The 20,497-nt window shown below is 42.4% G+C and overlaps 1 protein-coding gene across 21 annotated transcripts in view; it reads left to right on the top strand.

Annotated features, from left to right (window-relative positions):
- Nucleotides 1-220: 220 nt before the first annotated feature.
- The window catches only part of SPAG17 (sperm associated antigen 17), a 130,528-nt gene continuing 110,251 nt past the window's right edge, over nucleotides 221-20,497 (top strand). For all 21 annotated transcript variants that reach the window (XR_011558223.1, XR_011558222.1, XR_011558221.1 and 18 more), the window contains exons 1-4: nucleotides 221-349; nucleotides 6,660-6,800; nucleotides 7,782-7,847; nucleotides 19,871-20,002. Coding sequence is in view for 15 of the 21 variants with exons in the window: in XM_070741991.1 (XP_070598092.1) it covers nucleotides 242-349; nucleotides 6,660-6,800; nucleotides 7,782-7,847; nucleotides 19,871-20,002 (447 nt within the window). In the remaining 6 variants the exon portion in view is untranslated. The remainder of the gene's footprint in view (nucleotides 350-6,659; nucleotides 6,801-7,781; nucleotides 7,848-19,870; nucleotides 20,003-20,497) is intronic.

Raw genomic sequence — 20,497 nt, 5'->3', positions numbered from 1 at the left:
CGAGAGGCGTTGCCCATTGCCAGGAAAAATACCCCCCCCCCCAATAATCTAGCCGGCTGCTAATAGGAGACCCCTTCCACAGGCAGGCTGAGCGGGTCACGGCAATAGGCCCGTATTCGAAGGCTTTAGGCTTCTCCGTTGCCTAGACGACCGAAGCCGCGCGGAGGCGCGTTCCCGCGCCTGCGCAGAAGGACGGCATCGTGGCGTTTGCCAAGGCAACCGGTCTTGTCCACTTTTTCCAATGGCTCCCAAGCGACCCAAGAGCGGGGCTGGCGCCGGGGCTGCTGGTCCCCCAGGGGCAGGCGCCAAGAACTGGGAAGCGGGGCTTTTGGCGGCCCGCTTGGAAGAGGTGCGTTGGCAGTGGAGGGAGGCACTCGTTGGTCCTTGTCCTTGGAAAAAAAGGTGGACCTGTTTGATGGGATGTGGTCGACCTCAGTATTTGCAACGGGGTAAAGTCTTATGCGCATCGCAGATTTACTTCGCGGTTTGAGCCTTTCTGTGCTTAACAGCATGGTGGTCCCTAACGTGGTTTGTGGGTTTTTCTCTCAAGAAACCATGAATATAATTGCAACTCAAGACAGCCCTCCACACCAGGAGATGAAGCCACCTTGAACTTGGTGTATCTTAAGAGGAAAATCTCCTTCAATCAAATCCAAGTCCTGGTGTGGGTGCTCTTTTCTTGGCGTCAGTAGGAAATAGTTTGCCATTGTCTTGTTTGGGGATTTTTTCCCCCCCACTTCATCTCCTACCCTGACTTGCCAGACCCAGCCTTGCTGAGCTTCCTGGACTAAAGAGCTAATAAAAATCTCAACCTTTGCAACCTTCTGGCAACCTAAATCAAGCCAGATTCACTTAACAACTATGTCACTAACTTAACAACTTCAGTGATTCACTTAACAATTTGGGCAAGAAAGGTTGTAAAATGGGGCAAAATTCACTTAACAAATGTCTCATTTAACAACATAAAATTTGGGCTCAATTGTGGTTGTAAGTCAAGGACTCTCTGTATTGGGTCATTTTCTTTGTAGAGGAGGGGAGGACAGGACAGGACCTTGGCAGTCTTCTAGTCAAATCTCTGCTCAAGCAGGAGTCCCTATATCATTTCTGACAAGTGGTTGTCCAGTCTCTTCTAGAAGGCCTCCAATGATGAAGCTGGTTAACTGTTCTTAATGTCAGAAAATTTCTCCTTATTTCTAGGGTGAATCTCTCCTTGATCAATTTCCATCCATTGTTCCTTGTCTAGCCTTTGGATGCCTTAGAAACTCGGTTGTCCCCCTCTACTCTGTGACAGCCCCTCAAAATATTAGAATGCCACTATCATTTCAACTCTGGTTCTTCTCTTCACTAGTCTGTCCAGGCCTGGTTCTTATAACAGTTATAACATAATATGTTTTAGCCTAATCATCTTTGTTGCTCTTTCTGTACTCTTTCTAGAGTCTCAACATCTTTGTTATAGTTTAGAGACCAAAACTGGATGCAGTATTTTAGTGTGACCTTACTAAGGCCTTTTAAAGCGATACTATTACCTAACATGATCTTGATTCAATCCCTCTGTTAATGTAATTTAGGTTTGCATTGGCTTTGTTGACTTTGTTGACACTGATGATTCATATTTAACTGATTGACCACTAGGTCTCCAAGATCCCTTTCACAGTTATTACTATTAAGCGAGGTTTTACCTAATTTATACATGTACCTTGAGTTTTTCTTGCCTAAGTGTAAGACTTTACTTTTCTCTATGTTGAATTTCATTTTGTTAAATAGGGCCCAATGTTCAAGTCTGTCAAGATCCATTTGGATCTTGAGTCTATCATTTACGGTATTGGGTATTCCTGCCAGTTCAGAGTTAACTGCAAATTTGATGAGTTCCCCTTTTATTCCCTCATTTATGAAGATATTGAATAGTACTAGGCCTATGACAGTACTTTGGAGGAGCCCACTGCTTACTTCCCTCCATAAGGACAACTCATTGAGTATGGTTTGTCAGCTGGTTAAAAATTCATCTAGTGATTCATCTAATATCTAGAGATAATTTGGACCTGGTTGCCATAACTGAGACATGGTTTAAGGATTCTAATGAATGGGAAATATCCATACCAGGATATACACTGTATAGGAAGGATAGAATAGAGAGAAGGGGAGGTGGAGTAGCCATTTATATTAAAGAAAGTCTAAAAACAACACTAATTCAAAATACGTGTCAAGATCTAGAGACTCTCTGGATTTGCATGCAAAATAAAGAAGGTTCTGTCATTAGAATTGGGGTGATCTATAGGCCTCCAGGGCAATCCGAGGAATATGACAACAAGATGGTGGATGAAATTACCCAAATGGCAGTAAAGGGAGATATTGTGGTTATGTGTGATTTCAACATGCCTGATGTTGACTGGAATATCCCCAGTGCCCTTACATGCAAAAGTAAGAATATAGTAGAGGCCTTTACAGGAGCAGCTCTGGCACAGCTGGTTAAGACACCAACTAGAGGGGAGAATATTCTAGATTTAGTTTTTACGAATGGGAATTGGGTTTCAGATGTCAAGGTGGGAGAAAATTTAGGTTGCAGTGACCATCTATGTTTGTGGTTTGATGTAAAAACTCATTGTGAGCAATCCTATAATGCAACCAAAGTATTGGATTTCAGAAAAACAAATTTTAATGCAATGGGAGAATATTTAGATAATGAATTAAAGGGGAGGGATAAAATGGCAGGAGCGAGCATCCAGTGGACTGTATTAAAAAAGGCCATCTTAAAAGCCACTGGACTGTATGTAAGACAAATAACTAAAGGTAAAAGGAAGAAGAAACCGCTATGGTTTAGCAATGATGTAAGGGCTATAGTCAATGAAAAAAAGGCTGCCTATAGGAGGTATAAAGAGTCTGGAAGTATAGCTGATAGGGAGGTATATAAAATGAGACAGAAGGAGGCGAAACAGATAATATATGCTGCTAAAGCCTCAAAAGAGGAAGAAATTGCCAAATCTGTAAAGAAGGGGGATAAAACCTTCTTCAGATATATTAATGATAAGAAGAAGAAAAACTGCGGCATCACAAAGCTTAGTACCGGGAATAATACATGCATTAATGGGAATAAGGAGATCGCTGACCATTTCAATAGCTACTTCTGTTCAGTTTTCTCAAAAGACACCTTACAAAATAATACTATAGAGGGATATAGCATTGCTTCCAGCTGTACGGATTCAGCTCCAGTGATCTGAGAAGCCGATGTCTTAGAAGAACTTGAACGATTAAAGATAAATAAGGCAATGGGTCCAGATGGCATCCACCCCAGAGTTCTTAAAGAACTCAGATCTGTCATTGCTACCCCCCTGACTGATTTGTTTAACCAATCCTTGTTAACAGGAGAAGTTCCTGAGGATTGGAGAATGGCCAGTGTTGTGCCTATTCACAAGAAGGGCAGTAGAGAAGAAGCTGGTAACTACAGGCCAGTTAGCTTGACATCAGTTGTAGTTAAAATGATGGAGACTCTACTCAAAAAGAGGATAAATCAGCACCTAAAAAACAATAACTTATTAGACCCAAATCAGCATGGCTTTACTGAAGGCAAATCATGTCAGACTAATCTCATTGATTTCTTTGACTATGTCACAAAGGTGTTGGATGAAGGTGGTGCCGTGGATATTGCCTACCTGGACTTCAGCAAAGCCTTTGATACGGTTCCACATAAAGAGCTGATAGATAAATTAGTGAAGATTGGACTTAATCCCTGGATAGTTCAATGGATTTGCAGCTGGCTGAAGCGTAGGCATCAGAGAGTTATTGTTAATGGCGAGTATTCTGAGCAGAGTCAGGTTACAAGCGGTGTGCCACAAGGATCTGTTCTGGGTCCTATTCTTTTTAATATATTTGTGAGTGACATAGGGGAAGGTTTGGTAGGGAAGGTTTGCCTATTTGCCGATGACTCTAAAGTGTGCAATAGGGTTGATATTCCTGGAGGCGTCTGTAATATGGTAAATGATTTAGCTTTACTAGATAAATGGTCTAAGCAATGGAAACTGCAGTTTAATGTTTCCAAATGTAAAATAATGCACTTGGGGAAAAGGAATCCTCAATCTGAGTATTGTATTGGCAGTTCAGTGTTGGCAAATACTTCAAAAGAAAAGGATTTAGGGGTAGTGATTTCTGACAGTCTCAAAATGGGTGAACAGTGCAGTCAGGCGGTAGGGAAAGCAAGTAGGATGCTTGGCTGCATAGCTAGAGGTATAACAAGCAGGAAGAGGGAGATTATGATCCCACTATATAGAATGCTGGTGAGACCACATTTGGAATACTGTGTTCAGTTCTGGAGACCTCACCTACAAAAAGATATTGACAAAATTGAACGGGTCCAAAGACGGGCTACAAGAATGGTGGAAGGTCTTAAGCATAAAACGTATCAGGAAAGACTTAATGAACTCAATCTGTATAGTCTGGAGGACAGAAGGAAAAGGGGGGACATGATCGAAACATTTAAATATATTAAAGGGTTAAATAAGGTCCAGGAGGGAAGTGTTTTTAATAGGAAAGTGAACACAAGAACAAGGGGACACAATCTGAAGTTAGTTGGGGGAAAGATCAAAAGCAACATGAGAAAATATTATTTTACTGAAAGAGTAGTAGATCCTTGGAACAAACTTCCAGCAGATGTGGTAGATAAATCCACAGTAACTGAATTTAAACATGCCTGGGATAAACATATATCCATCCTAAGATAAAATACAGAAAATAGTATAAGGGCAGACTAGATGGACCATGAGGTCTTTTTCTGCCGTCAGACTTCTATGTTTCTATGTTTCTATGTGATGATGCTATCTATCCCACTTGTATACGATAACTATAACTAACTGTAGCCAATAACTGCAACTATTGATCTTGTGCTTATATATTTATTCTTGACACATGTGTCATATTTATGAGTCAAGAATGTATGGTCTATCCCATGATGGCAGCCTATGGTAAACGTGCCACAAATGGCACACAGAGCCATATCTGAGGACACACGAGGCGCTGCCCTATATCAGCTCCAGTGTGCGTGTTTTGCCCTCCCCAAGCTTCAGAAAAGCTTTTGGAGCCTATGGATGGTGAAAAATCTGCCTGATGAGCCTACAAGAAATATGGAAACATTCCTGAACTTCTGGTAGGCCAGTTAGGTCATTTTTCACCCACCCTAGGTTTCAGGAGTCTTTCCTGAAGCTGGGGAGGGTGAAAAATGGCACAGTGGGCCTACTGGAAGTTTGTTGGCTTCAGTGAGGTTTGCACACATGCATGGGGGGCAGTGCAGGGGATGATGCACACATGTGGGGGGAGGGCACTGCATTATGGGGATGGGTGCATACGCACATGTGCCCTTTGTCACCCGAGAAAAAAAAGGTACATGATCATTGGTCTATCCTTTAGGCACTCCAGGAGAGTCGCATAGATGCAACTTTTAGATGATATAGAGGAATCATAAAACATATGTAGCCATTGGTTAAGTATGTAGTATGTAATCGAAATGGGTTCAGTCTTATCATAAGATAGATGTAGATCATTCAGACATATCTGATCAATTTTAATGAGTTGTATATTTAATCAGGTAACTGTTATTTTGTTTATGGAAAATAATAAACCAAATTAACAATTATATATTATGTGTCTATGGCATTTTATATAATTAAAATTACAGCTGTTAATGGTTTGAATAATAATAATAATAATAATAATAATAATAATAATAATAATAGCATTTGAGATTCAAAGTTCACTGTGTCTGATATAGCAAAAGTGAAGATACTGTACTTATAAACAAAGAATATAACTCAGATCAAATAAAAGAATGCATTAGTCATTTTTTAATAATTTATCATTTCATAGCTGGTATTCAATTTGTCCTTTAGTCTCTTATGATCTCAATTATATACATTATTAATGCACATTTATACAGGCACATTTATTTATTTGTGTCCATATCTTACCAAATAACAATATAGAATAATATTTGGTTAGGATAAATAGTAGAAAGTGCTATTAGATTTAGTATATACAGTACACTGTATTGTATAATATTGCCACCTAGTGGTAGAGGGCAATTGTATATAAAGAAATTTAATTTCTGAGCATGGAAAAATAAAAGAAAAGGGATGCCTTTAATCCTTCCTTCCTTCCTTCTTTTCTTTTCAATTTACATATTTTCAATTTGCCCTCTTCCATAGGTGACTGGGAATGGCTTACAGAATTAAAATCACAAAAAACAGTACAAAATAACCAAAATGCTATTTAAACATTAAAATTATTCAAACCATTAAAAACATAATCTGAACGAAGGACAATCAATATCTTTAACCGTAAGGTCATTTTGCAGTGTCCATATCACCGGATCCCCAGGCTAGATGATAAAGCCATGTTCTGTAGAGCCTTCCTAATAAGGTCAGGGGCAGTCTCAATCTGAGGAAATGATATTCCAGAGGGCTGGGCCAATGGTAGAAAAAGGCTTTCCTTCTGGGCCCATTGGTACAACATTCATTTGTGGACCAGACCCAGTGTGTCCTTTCTGATGGACGATGGCTCAGGTAGATGGGATGGGGAAGATCTGCCCCTCAAATAACCCAATCTTATGTCATTTAGGGCTTTATAACTCATTATCAGCACTTTTAATGGATTAATGACTTTTTGTTTTGAATCAGGAAAATTGGATTCCCAGTACAGCCTTTGTTGTTGCAAGCAAACCTGAGGATGAACTTCACATAAAGGCACTAACTATGGCTGTGCGGGTGCCACAGAGGAAACTCTTCAATGTGATTTCTTGGGAAGAATTATTAGCACAGGTATATTGTATTTATGTGTCATTGCATATAGGACAAGCCTGAACTCAGTCTCTTAAAAGCATATAATCCTTGTACTCTTTTGTTTCTCATAAACCTCTCTTGAAAGATATTTATTTTTATCAGCACAATAAAAAGTTATATTTTAAAATAACATTGAATCATCCATTATATTACAAGTTCCATTACTATCTATTTTATATTGAAAGGAGCTAAGGGCAACACTGCATTACTATCAGAGATAGAGTATTCAGAGTAATTTTAAACATCAAGCATACCTAGTTTTTCATTTTATATATGTGATAGTAACCTCAGAGAATAGTTTTGCAAACTTCAATATTATTCATAGAGGATTTTGACTAGGAATAAAAAAACAATTATTTTTGTATCCCCGCTCTTTGATAGACTAGTCTTTCTTAAGCAGTCCCCACTATATATGGTAAAATACACATAGTAAAATTACTAAATTCTTTTAAAATTTAGTAATTAGAAAAACTACCTGTTGAGTAATCCTTCATTCCAGAGATAATGGAAAAATTAATTAACAATATAAGGATTTAAAGATAAAATATAAATGGCAAAAACCCGATAAAAATTTAGCTCATAAAAGTTTGAAATAAACCAAGAGCCACAACAGTTTTGAAATATTTGACTTAATATTTAAAATATTGTCTTTTTCTCTTTTCTCCTTTTTTTAGTACTTTTACTTTTTCTTTTTTAATTTAAATTTATATTATTTTTTACCATTGTTAAAATCTTTAATAAAATATTTTAAAAAAAGAAAGTGGAATTTCATTCTTATTTCATTAAAACTATGTAGTACATTAAAAATAGTACTTTGGAATGTGCAGCATCATTACAAAATACATTTTTAAAATCATGTACGTGGCGATAACTTGGAATATTTTAAATATAAATTACAGAATGTGCAAAAAAAGAGTATTTGAAACCAGAAAGTTCATTATGTTACATTTTTCTTTCTAGATCATGGAAGTTGTAGATGTAAAAGCAAAGAAGGGCAAAGATAAGGAAACACCTATGTTTTATGAAGTAAGACAAAGCATTTTTATTATTAGTTGGATTAATTTTTCTGATTTATTTAAGAAATTAATAATCTCATATCTGATTATTTGTTTACTTGTTTGTTTGTATGTTTATTTATTTATTTAATTCAACTGCTATGCCGCCTAATCCAAAGGACTTGTTGGTTGAAAAAAAACCAACAATATGATCTTCTGAGTAGAAGTGTCCAGTTCCTGCCCATTTCAATTTACTGATGCCGAAAATATCAATGTATAGACCAGTGATGGCGAACCTATCGCACGGGTGCCATAGGTGGCACGCGGAGCCAAATCTGCTGGCACGCAAGCTGTTGCCCTAGATCAGCTCCAACGTGCGTGTTTGTGCCAGCCAGCTGATTTTTGGCTGACACAGAGGCTCTGGGAGGGCATTTTTGGCTTCCAGAGAGTCTCCGGGGGGGATGGAGGAGGGCGTTTTTATCCTCCCCTGGCTCCAGAGAAACTTTAGGAGCCTGGGGAAGGCAAAACAAGAGCCTACTGAGCTCACCAGAAGTTGGGAAACAGGCCATTTCCGGCCTCCAGAGAGCCTCTGGTGGGCAGGGGAAACTGTTTTTGCCCTTCCCAGGTATTGAATTATGGGTATACGCACTCGTGCATGCACGATAGTGCACACCCATGCTCTTTTGGCACCCGAGGCAAAAAAGGTTCACCATCACTGGTATAATGGTACATTCAATTTTTCACTATGTAGAGCTTCTCTGTGTTCCTGCTTTTAATATTTCATCTTCCCACTGTCTTTACAGCTTTGGATTTTCTTTTCTTGCAAAATCAGCAAGCAAGACTTTAATCTAGCCATATATTAAATAACATTAGTGCTATGAAAGTTATTTCGCTCTTCCTCGTGTTAATTATCATCCATCCTGAGGGATCCATCATTTGATATTATGAGGTCAATCATTTCCATTCTCTTTCCATGAGGTTTTCTTGGTAAAATACGAGAGTGTTTGCCTTCCTTCTTCCATGCAATGTGAAATAAAGCCTTTGCCATTGTCATTAAAGGGATCATTCATTCCCAAATCTGCAACATCTTTTTTATTGCTGCTGCCCAGTATATAGGTCTGCTTGCTTTAGCAGAGCAGCTAAAATGACCTTCATGTTTTGGTTGATTTTGTTGTTGGCATAAACTCTGGGCATTATTTGCCAATCCGCCCCTAACCCTTCCTCCCAATTTCCAGTTACTGTGACACAGCACAGCAGGAGTTTGAATTGGGAGGAATTAACACTTTAGATGCACAGAAATATATTATTTTGTAAATTTGAGGACTAAAGATATATATATTTGTGTGAACACTATGTTGAAGCGTAAAATGCCTATTGGTTGGGTTCCTGAGTGAGGTTCTGAGTCTCTGACCACAAGTGGTTAGAAACTGAAAATATGCTATAATCTGTTCTTGTTAAGTCTCTGGTTTAACTGTGATTAAGTTGTTATCCTTTCAAAATCTGTCCAGAACTCAGCAATTCTATGGACAGATTTTCCCACATTTTCCAATCTTATGTGGCTTCTTTCAGTTGCTTTATGCAGTGGTTGACATTATCAACTTTATGTCAGTATTCCAAGTAATGTACCCATAAAGGGGAGAACTCTGAGGCAGGCAAGTTCCTCAAAGAACAGTTTATTGGAAACATTTTATTGGCACAACTGGTGAAAGTTGACTTTAAAGTTCTCGCACTTCTCGCCTAATTAAAAAGTAAATGTTTCGCCTTTCACGCTGCCCAATCCAGTTGCTGGCTGGTTACTTGGTTACTTCACTCCTCCTCTGGCCAGCCACCTGTGCGAATGTCCTTGATTCCCACAGGAAAGCTTTATTGTTTTAGATACAAATCCTGTCTCACTATTTCTCCCCTCCCTCTGTTGGGTGGCAACCCTGAAGCTTCCAAGATGTCCACAGCCAGGTTCACTTCAGGGTTGACATTTTGGTTATGTCTATCCACCATGGTTTTAAGGAGCCTTGTTGCGTTTTACCATGGACCATTCTGAACATAACTTTTCCAGTTAGTTTGATTGCATCTCCTGGCTGAAACAAATAAGGCAGAATTTTGTGAATGCAATATTTCTGGTTTTATCTGTTCCAGTACTTGTTTGTTTGTCATCTTTGTTGTACAAAGAATATGCCGGAGTCTTCTCCAGTGCTACAGCTCAAACAAGTCAATTTCCCCCTTTCTCCTTTTTTTCCAACCATGGGCAGCTATGAAAAATACAATAATGAATACTAATCTGCATTTGTTTACCAGCCTAATATCATTCTTTTCCATATGTAATTCATGCTCATCATTGCAATGCAACTCAGTGTGATTTGATGTTTCATTTTTGGATTGTATTAACTGCTTTGATCAATCTGTGATCCTAGGAAAGTGAATTCTTCTACACATTCTATCTCTTAATTGTCAAGTGTTATTTTGACATTTCCATTCTTCACAGTGATCATGAGCTTGTTCATGTTTGTTTTTTGATGTTCAAGAAGAGGCCATATTTGTTGCTTTCTTTAATTCTTTTGATCAGATGTTTCAGGCCTTTGGTTTCTCTCAGGAGAATTGTGTCATCAGCATATTGTTGATTATCCTTCCTCCAATTTTTACTCCAATTTATTATATTTCAGCTTCTTGTTTCCTCATGATCACTTTGACATGTAGGTTATATAATGTGAAAGTATGCAATATTGAGACAATTTTTTTCTGTATCAGTGTCTCCATATCATGTTGTACAGCAATTGGACCAAAGTGATCAGATGTGTTTGCACTCCCAGGTTTTCTTGAGGGCTCTCCCCAGCTGGTCATAATTGTCATTCTTGTAGTCAATAAAGCAGATGCATTTTCAATGTTCTTAAGATTTTTCTATGATCTAGCATAGAATATGGCTTACAATGTGGTCACTAGGACCATGGTGCCTTCTGACACCAACTTGGTAATTCCCTTTTGATGGTTGACAGTGTTGTATGATCTTAAGGAGAATCTTGTTAGTGTGAAGGAAGGAAGATAATAGCATGGTAATTGGAACAATCCTTGGCATTGCCCTTTTTTAGCAATACAATGAACATTTCCATTCCTGTAGCCATGTGTTTGTTTCCCACATTTTTGGCAGACATTTGTGATGGTTGTGAATTCCATAAACTTTAGCAATTCTGCAGTAAGGTATCAACAACTGGGGTCTTGTTTGGCAGTTTGAAGTTTCGTGGAATGAGATTGGGGTTAGGCAATCCACATTGTAAGGGACCCATGGGGCGGATTACTTTGTTGACAGCCCTCAGATCTTGCAAGAAACGCCAACGGCCACTTTTCTTTTTAATTACGAATACCGGAGTATTGTAAGGGCTGTTGGAGGGCTCCAAATGACCAAGACCTTTTTGCTCCTCCACTAGCGCTTTAAGAGCTGTTAATTTTTCCAATGAGAGTGGCCATTGATCGATCCAGACAGGAGAAGAATTGAGCAGTTGAAGGGAAAGCAAGGGGTCAGACATGGTTAGTTAAGGACAAGGGAAGCGTTAAACTGAGAAAGAAGATCACGTCCCCAGAGGTTGACGTGAAGGGGCAAAACAACAGGACGGATACGTGCCTTGGTCTTAGAAGAGGGGATTGTAGCTTCTATCCAAGTAGTACTAATCTGTGCACTTTGAATGCTGCCGACGCCTCTCACGGCTGGTGAAGATTGCAAAGGCCAGTCAGTGGGCCAAAGAGAGGACTGGATGACGGTGACATCAGCTCCGGTATCTAAAATACCAGAAAAGGGAATGCCATTTAGAAAAAGGGTCAGCATAGGTTTAGATGAAGAGACAGAAGAAGTGAGAAGAAGTGTATTCCATGGGTGCTCCTCATGAATGGAAAGATCATCATATTTATAAGGATCAATTTCTAGGGGTAAAGGCACAACGACAGCAACATCATTTTTTAAATTAGATAAATTTAGATATTTTTCTTATTGTATTTTAATAATCAAGTTAATCTATTTTAATTATTACTAATTTAATCTTAATATTATTGGGGGGTTTCTTAATGAATGGATGACTGGAGTGTATGTAATATTGTGCATAGGATGAATGATTGGTGTGAGCGTGATGGTTGGAGTGGGTGGGGTTGTGGTATGCATGAGATGAATGAAAATAGTATGAATGACAGATTTGGCCCACCTGACGCTCGGGAGACAGGAGAGGAAGGGGCACTGATTTCTGGGGTGGCAGAGGGTCGGAATATTCCAGTGTTGCTGGGGAGAGGCAGATATGGCGGGGGCCACAGAGTTAGCCGTTCCAGGGGAACGAGGGATCGTTGCTTAATAACGATCCCTTGTTCTGGCTCTGTGAGCCCAATCTTGGGTACTGGTGATGAGTGTAACTCTGGCCCTGGGCTCAGGTTGCTGCTGCTCAATGCCAGGTCAGTGGTAAATAAAGCTCTCCTCATCCGGGATTTGATCCTGGATGAGGAGGCCGACCTGGCATGTATTACTGAAACCTGGCTGGGCCCAGAGGGGGGTGTTCCTCTCTCTGAAATCTGCCCAGCTGGGTTTCAGATATGGCATCAACCTCGACCCCAGGGAAGGGGGGGGAGTGGCTATTATAGCCAGGGAGAGCCTTTGCCTACGTGGACTCATTGCTCCGGAAATTGCGGGTTGCGAGTCTCTCTTGATGAAGTTGGACTTAGGGGTTCAGGTGAGCTTATTTCTCACGTACCTGCCTCCCAGCTGCGTGTCAAAAGCCCTGCCTGTGCTACTCGAGGAGGTAGCCGGGTTGGCGGTGGAGTTCCCCGGACTTATTGTCCTGGGGGACTTCAACCTGCCGTCACTCGGCGAAACCTCTGGGTTGGCACAGGAGTTCATGGCCACCATGACAGCCATGGACCTGACTCAAGTAGTACAGGGTCCGACTCACGAGGGAGGGCACGCACCTGACATGGTATTCCTTTCCGAGCAATTGAGTAATGGTCTGAGACTAAGGGGCTTAGAAACATTGCCTTTGTCATGGTCAGACCATTTCCTACTACGGCTTGACTTCCTGGCTCCAATCCTTCCCCGCAGGGAGGCGGAACCAATTAAGATGTTTCGCCCCAGACGCCTGATGGACCCAGAGGGCTTTCAGACGGCGCTTGGGGTTATTCCAGAGGCACTCATCCACAGTTCGGCGGAGTCTCTTGCGGAGGCCTGGAATACAGCTGCTGCGGAGGCTCTCGACCGGATTGCGCCTTTGCGACCTCTCCGCGGCGCTAGACCCCGTAGAGCCCCATGGTTCAACGAGGAGCTCCGGGAGTTGAAACGCCAAAAGAGACGTCTAGAGAAGCTATGGAGGAAGAGTAGGTCTGAATCCGATCGAACACTTGTAAGAGCTTTTATTAAGACTTACAAAGTGGCGCTCAAGGCGGCAAGATGCGCGTACCATGCCGCCTTGATTGCATCAGCGGAATCCCGCCCGGCCGCTCTGTTTAGGGTGACCCGCTCCCTTCTTAACCAGGGGGGAGTTGGGGAGCCCTTGCAGAGTAGTGCCGAGGATTTTAACACGTTTTTCGCTGATAAAGTCGCTCAGATCCGGGCCAACCTCGACTCCAATTGTAAGACAGAGTCGACTGACAACGAGTCAGTCGAGGTGACTGGGGCACGTACTTGTCCACCTGTCTGGGAAGAGTTTGATCTGGTGACACCTGATGAAGTGGACAAGGCCATTGGAGCTGTGAGTTCCGCCACCTGTTTACTGGATCCGTGTCCCTCCTGGTTGGTTTCGGCCAGCAGGGAGGTGACACGGAGCTGGGCCCAGGAGATTACCAACGCTTCCTTGGGGAGGGGAGTTTTTCCATCACTCTATAAAGAAGCGCTCGTGCGCCCCCTCCTCAAGAAGCCCTCCCTGGACCCAGCCGTACTTAATAACTATCGTCCAGTCTCCAACCTTCCCTTTATGGGGAAGGTTGTTGAGAAGGTGGTGGCACTCCAGCTCCAGCGGTCCTTGGAAGAAGCCGATTATCTAGGTCCCCAACAGTCGGGTTTCAGGCCCGGTTACAGCACGGAAACCGCTTTGGTCGCGCTGATGGATGATCTCTGGCGGGCCCGGGACAGGGGTTTATCCTCTGTCCTAGTGCTCCTTGACCTCTCAGCGGCTTTCGATACCATCGACCATGGTATCCTTCTGCACCGGCTGGAAGGGTTGGGGGTGGGAGGCACTGTTCTCCAGTGGTTCTCCTCCTACCTCTCTGGCCGGTCGCAGTCGGTGTTAGTGGGGGGTCAGAGGTCGGCTCCTAGGTTTCTCCCTTGTGGGGTGCCTCAGGGGTCGGTCCTCTCCCCCCTGCTATTCAACATCTACATGAAACCGCTGGGCGAGATCATCCAAGGACATGGGGTGAGGTATCATCAATATGCGGATGATACCCAGCTTTACATCTCCACCCCATGCCCAGTCAACGAAGCGGTGGAAGTGATGTGCCGGTGCCTGGAGGCTGTTGGGGCCTGGATGGGTGTCAACAGACTCAAGCTCAATCCGGATAAGACGGAGTGGCTGTGGGTTTTGCCTCCCAAGGACAATTCCATCTGTCCGTCCATTACCCTGGGGGGGGAATTATTGACCCCCTCAGAGAGGGTCTGCAACTTGGGCGTCCTCCTCGATCCACAGCTCACATTAGAAAACCATCTCTCAGCTGTGGCGAGGGGGGCGTTTGCCCAGGTTCGCCTGGTGCACCAGTTGCGGCCCTATTTGGACCGGGACTCATTGCTCACAGTCACTCATGCCCTCATCACCTCGAGGTTCGACTACTGTAATGCTCTCTACATGGGGCTACCTTTGAAAAGTGTTCGGAAACTTCAGATCGTGCAGAATGCAGCTGCGAGAGTAGTCATGGGCTTACCCAGGTATGCCCATGTTTCACCATCACTCCGCAGTCTGCATTGGCTGCCGATCAGTTTCTGGTCACAATTCAAAGTGTTGGTTATGACCTTTAAAGCCCTTTATGGCATCGGACCAGAATATCTCTGAGACCGCCTTCTGCCGTACGAATCCCAGCGACCGATTAGGTCCCACAGAGTGGGCCTCCTCCGGGTCCTGTCAACTAAACAATGTCGGTTGGCGGGCCCCAGGGGGAGAGCCTTCTCTGTGGCGGCACCGACTCTCTGGAACCAACTCCCCCCGGAGATCAGAACTGCCCCTACTCTTCCTGCCTTCCGTAAACTTCTCAAAATCCACCTTTGCCGTCAGGCATGGGGAAACTAAACATCTCCCCCTGGGCCCGCTGAATTTATACATGGTATGCTTGTGTGTGTGTATGTTAGTATAGGGTTTTTTAAAAAAACTTTTAATATTTTAATTAATTGGATTATGTATTGGATTGTTTTTTCACTTGTTGTGAGCCGCCCCGAGTCTTCGGAGAGGGGCGGCATACAAATCCAAATAATAAATAAATAAATAAAATCAGAGTCTTGCTGCACCACAATGGGAGAATCTGGGATACAGACAAGAGCCAAGGAGGTTAGGTCATGGGCAGAAAATAAAAAGGGGGAAGCAAGAACCCCTTTGGAAATAAGGTCACGATGAGGATATAGCATAAGTGGCAAGGAAGGGGGAAAAGAGAGAGACTGAACGTTTAAGGGAAGAAAGTAGACAAGACCAGGGGTCTGCATAGATACAGTTTCTGCAGCTTGAACAATTGCGGATTGGACAAAGGTAGTAAGTTTACCAGAATCTATCACCCCAACCGGTGATGTCAGGATGGCAATGGGCTGGGGCTCCTCTGGGCGTTCCTCACCCAAATGAATGGAGTCCCGTTCAGGGGGTAGGGATAAGGCAAAATGAGAAGTGGCCTTGAGAGTGGGGCTAGCCACATGCCCCGAACCTAGTTTCCCGAAATCGGTTGGACATTGCTAGGAGAAAGATTAGGAATAAATCTGTGGCTGGCACGGCATTCACGGGCCCAGTGCCCAAGGCGGCCGCATTTAGGACACGGGGTTTGTGGTCGCGCACCTGTGGTTTGAAGGGCAGCACCACTGCCCGGGGCACGGCACTGGTTTCGATAATGCCCATAGCGCTTGCAATTGAAGCAGGCACCTGCCCTGGAGTGGGAAGAAGAGACCTGCAAGGCAGAAATGGCAGAGGCCATGAGTTCAGCCTGATAGGTAAGAGAGCCTACTCGAGCTGCTTTTTGCAAATAATCAGCCAGGTTTTTTGTGGTATCTCCACGAAGCGGTTCAAGAACTCGCTGACAATCTACATTGGCATTCTCATAGGCTAAACGTATCAACACCTCTTGTCTTGCGTCAGAATTGTTAATATCCCGCTTCAAGGCTTTTTGCAATCGTTCACTGAAAGTGTCATAGGCTTCAGAGGGGCCCTGACGAATAGTAGTGAAGGAAGAAGCAGATTTAGAAGCAGGATCATCTATCTTAGAAAAGGCATGAAGGGCACACTCATTTATAAGAAGAATACAGGCCAAGTTAGTATTGAGCTGTTGCTGTTGATTGGAAAAATTTCCTTCTCCTTTAAGCTGGTCCAGTGGGAATTGCCCAATTTGGGCATGTTTTTCCTCACATTTTTGGTAGAAGAGAGACTTCCAAATTACAAATTGAGTGGATGTCAGACATGCCTCTGCAAGTGTCTTCCAATCCATAGGAAGAAGGTGATAAATTGCAGTAAGATTTTTTAAAACAGCCTGACAATAGGCAGAGGTAAGACCATATTCATTGATAGCTTCTTTCAAGTTCCTCAAAACCTTATAGGGAATAGCCCTATAATGCGGAACATTACCCCCAAAATCAACAGGGAATTGGGAAATAGTTTCAAGATCTTCTGGAGAAAGAGATGGGTCAGCCAGGGCGGAGGCAAGCCCTTGTGCAACCGCACTGCCAGAAGAAGGATCCGAGCAAAGAGGGGAGGTGAAGTAAGCAGAAGCAGGAGCAGAATTTTCCTGGGAAGGTGTAAGTACAGGAGCAGAAAAATCCTGAGAAGGCACAGGCACGGGATCTGGGGGGGGCATGGATTGAGGAAGGCAGGGGTCAATGAGGGAGGGGGAATAAGATGGGGGGGGTGCCGAAGGCTCGATGGGATGAGCAATAGAGAGGTTGGAAGAAGGGGGGGGGATCAAAGTTGTGAAAGCGGAGGGCAGCAAGGACAGCCTTCCAAGTTAAAAGAATTTTAGCAGGAGCACAAGGTTCCTGGTAAAGGTACGTACTTATCTTAATCCAAATGGCAGGCTTTAATGAGCCGTGAGGAGGATAAGAGGGACAATGTTTCCAGACATAAGTTAAGAGTTGGCGTAACTCACGTTTAGTAGGGAAAAGAAAGTTTTTTCTTAATTTAGATTCAAAAGCTCTGAGAATTTGCCCAAGTTCCTTTACATGAAGGTCCCTTTCCCTGGACAAAACCACTCCCATACTTACGAGAATCGTCCGTTCCTTTCCTGACGAACGACGAAATGCGCAGATAAGCGATGAGAGTCTCAGGCACGTGACGATCGCATCGGCACGCCGAGGTAACAGGATAAACCTTCCCGTATTTCTCCACCACTTGTGGTTGCTGCTGAGTAAGAGCAACCCAGTGGGGTCACCCACGAACGCAAATCCTAGAAAGAAGAACCTGGACACATTCTCTCTCTGGGTGGAGTGGCATGGTATAGAGCCATGCGCTCCTATTTATTTGGGAACATAAGGAAATGGGGTATGATTACATATACATGTCAAAATGATACATCAGCCATACAACTTCAAACGTATCTTTGAGTTTCTTCTTTTCCCACACATATCAAGGAACGATCTTCAAGGAACTTCCTAAAAAGCAGATGTTTATTCGCACCTTAATCTTCCTTAATTGGCCTGCTGGTTTGTGTGCTCCAGGCAATGAAACTTCCCCCTTTGATCCTATAATGTCCTGTCTGGAGTTGTAAAAGCTTTGAGATGTTTATTCTGAGCCCCTGTTCCCAGGGATGCAGATTAGGTTTACGGCCTTTCCTTGTCCTGGGTTTTTGAATCAGGGTCACACAGAGTATATATATATTTTTATGCTAGAATTCCAGATTAATAAAAATCCTATCTAACATAACTTGCTATACTGCAACATTGAGGTCTAGGACTTTTCACTTCCTCTGCTTGGCCATGCCTGGTTGGTTTCAAGGGTTCCGCCCCCAGACATTGGGTGCTGCCTTTTCTCCTTGGCTGAATTGGCACCAGCTCTTCGTCCCAGCCCTTCTGTCCCAGCCTCTCCCATCCTAGCCCCTTGATCCCAGCCCCTTTGCCAAATGGGCCCAAAAGCCCATTCGTCCCGGGCATTTGGGCACACAGGACACTTCGCTGAAAGCCAATCAGAGGCATGCTCTTTCCTCCCCACCCTCCCACGCTGGTTTTGTCTCACTTTTAAAGTCGCATCAGACCACCTATCCAGCACAGGTTTATCTCACTTTTAAAGCTCGCTCTCTCTCTCTCTCTCTCTCCCTCCCTCTCCCTCTCCCTCTCCCTCTCTCTCTCCCCCTCTCTCTCTCTCTGTGTGCACTTGCATGCCCTTCTAATGTACCACTGAATCAAAGGCTTTACAGAAGCCTACGTAAATTGCAAGAAATGCTTTGCACTGATCAAGTTATGTAGTCCATATGTTTTTGCATAGGAATTGCGGATTACAGGATATTTTTTTCTGAAACCGTATTGTTTGTTGGAGAGTAGATTGTTTGTTTCTAAGTGGAGGGTAATAGATTGGTTTATGGTTGATTCCATAACTTTGCATGCAATGTTACAAAAAGAGATTGGTCTATAATTTTCGACTAAGCTGGGATGACCATGGCTAATGAGCATAGGTTGTGCAGGAAGCCGGTCTTGAAAGATACAGTATTTCAAAGATTATGCTTAGAGGTTCTATGGGAGAGAGCATACTGCTTCCTTTGGTATATTTGGGTAATTGGTTAAACTTTCCCCTGGCTCATCTGACAAGGGAATAAGCCACAAGCTGTGGCTTAGAGCACAGGTCACCAAGCTGTGGTCCATGGACAAGTGGTGGTCTGCGAGAAAATTTTGGTCCCTTGACCAGATATGACCAAGAGCAATTAATCTAGTCAAGGAAACGGAAAGGAAAGGAAGGGTTGGAGGGGAGGGATGGGGAAGGACTACAGCTACAGCTCTGAAATATGGGACATCAACATTTCCACCCTCATTTGGGGGGGGGGGGGAAGGTGTGTTTTTTACTCCAAAAATTATAGTTGTTTCTCATGTACCACTGAATTGAAGGCTTTACAGAAGTCTATGTAAATTGTGTATATTGCTTTGCCCTGATCGTTGTTAGTCCATATGTTTTTGCAGTGAAGGAATTGCAGATTACAGGATAATTTTTTTCTGAAACCACATTAGAGAGTAAGTTGTTTATCTCTAAATGGAGGGTAATGGAATTGGTTAATGATTGATACCACAACTTTGCAGGTGACGCAACATAAAGAGATTGGTCTGTAATTTTCAACTAGGCTGGAGTCTCCCTTTTTGGAGATAGGGATGACCATGACTAATGACCATAAGTTGGGTGAGGAGTTGGTCTTGAAGGATTTTTCTAATATGCTTAGAAGTTCTGCTAAGACGGTGTCAAGTTTTTTAAAGAAGTTTCCCTTGCTTGTTTTTGATGAGCAGTAAATGGTGTTAGAATCCTTTTTAACTTGTGCAAATACATTTCTAGAGTGCCCCTTCATGCAGTCCTCTTCTAGCTGCTTGCAGTGCTGGTCCCAGTAAACTTGGTTGCCTTTCCTTGCTACTTTGCATTCCATCTTGTTGCTTCTTCCTGTTTGCCTGTTGCTTTGGCTGCTTTTCTTCACCCGGCTGTTCTAATGGCTTTTTCTCTCGTTTCTTGTATGTGTATGTGTTCAACTGCTATTTCAATTATATTAAATTGAAATTATTGTCACAGTTTGTTGGGCATCTTCTCAGTTGTATTAAAACTAGTTTTACCTCAGTTGCACACATATGACGGATTTGGGTGACGTCCAACCTCTTTGATGGCCCTGTCATTTTGATGTTGCATTTTGTTTGAACTGAAACCAATTCTTAAACTGTTACTATTTTGTTTCTCTCTGCAGGTGATAGAAATGGCAAAAAGCATTCTGGATGCTGGGGAAACACTTCCTGTAACTTTTATTGGAAAATTAATTAAATATCAAATGCTTTGCCTCAAACAGAAAGATCTTCAGAGAAGGATTGCTGAAAAGAAGGTAGCTTAGTTTCCAGCATATAAACACCTTCCTGAGAATAAATCTTACTGGGTTCTTTATCCCTTATTTCTGAATAGACATGTATCTGTTTAGATTGTTATTGGGACAGAAGAAAAACAGTTTTGGGGACAAAGTAATCTTTTTTGCAATGCTTTTTTCCCCTTATTATTCCTCACATATAAAGCTTTAAATTAATAACCAAATTTTTTTTTTAATCGAGTGTATTTGCCAAAACAAGAAAACAAAAAAATATAAGGAAGGTGTTTGATATACTGTAATATTGTTCTTGTAAACGTATTTATTGTTATGTGTATCTATGTATTTGTTTAGTTTCTCTTATGTTTTCTTTTTTATGTTTTTGTCTTTTTGTATGTCTATATTTTCTTTTAAATTTTAAATTTCAATAAAAACTTTTATGTTTTAAGCTTAGTGTAGCTCTGCATTGTTGGGAATTTCCTGATTGTGTGATATACATTAATACTATAATTGAATAAA

This window comes from Erythrolamprus reginae, chromosome 2 (genome assembly GCF_031021105.1).
Source record: "Erythrolamprus reginae isolate rEryReg1 chromosome 2, rEryReg1.hap1, whole genome shotgun sequence".
NCBI classification, from domain to species: domain Eukaryota; kingdom Metazoa; phylum Chordata; class Lepidosauria; order Squamata; family Dipsadidae; genus Erythrolamprus; species Erythrolamprus reginae.
The sequence above is the reverse complement of the archived record's forward strand: the minus strand, read 5'-3'. Positions and strand labels throughout refer to the sequence as shown.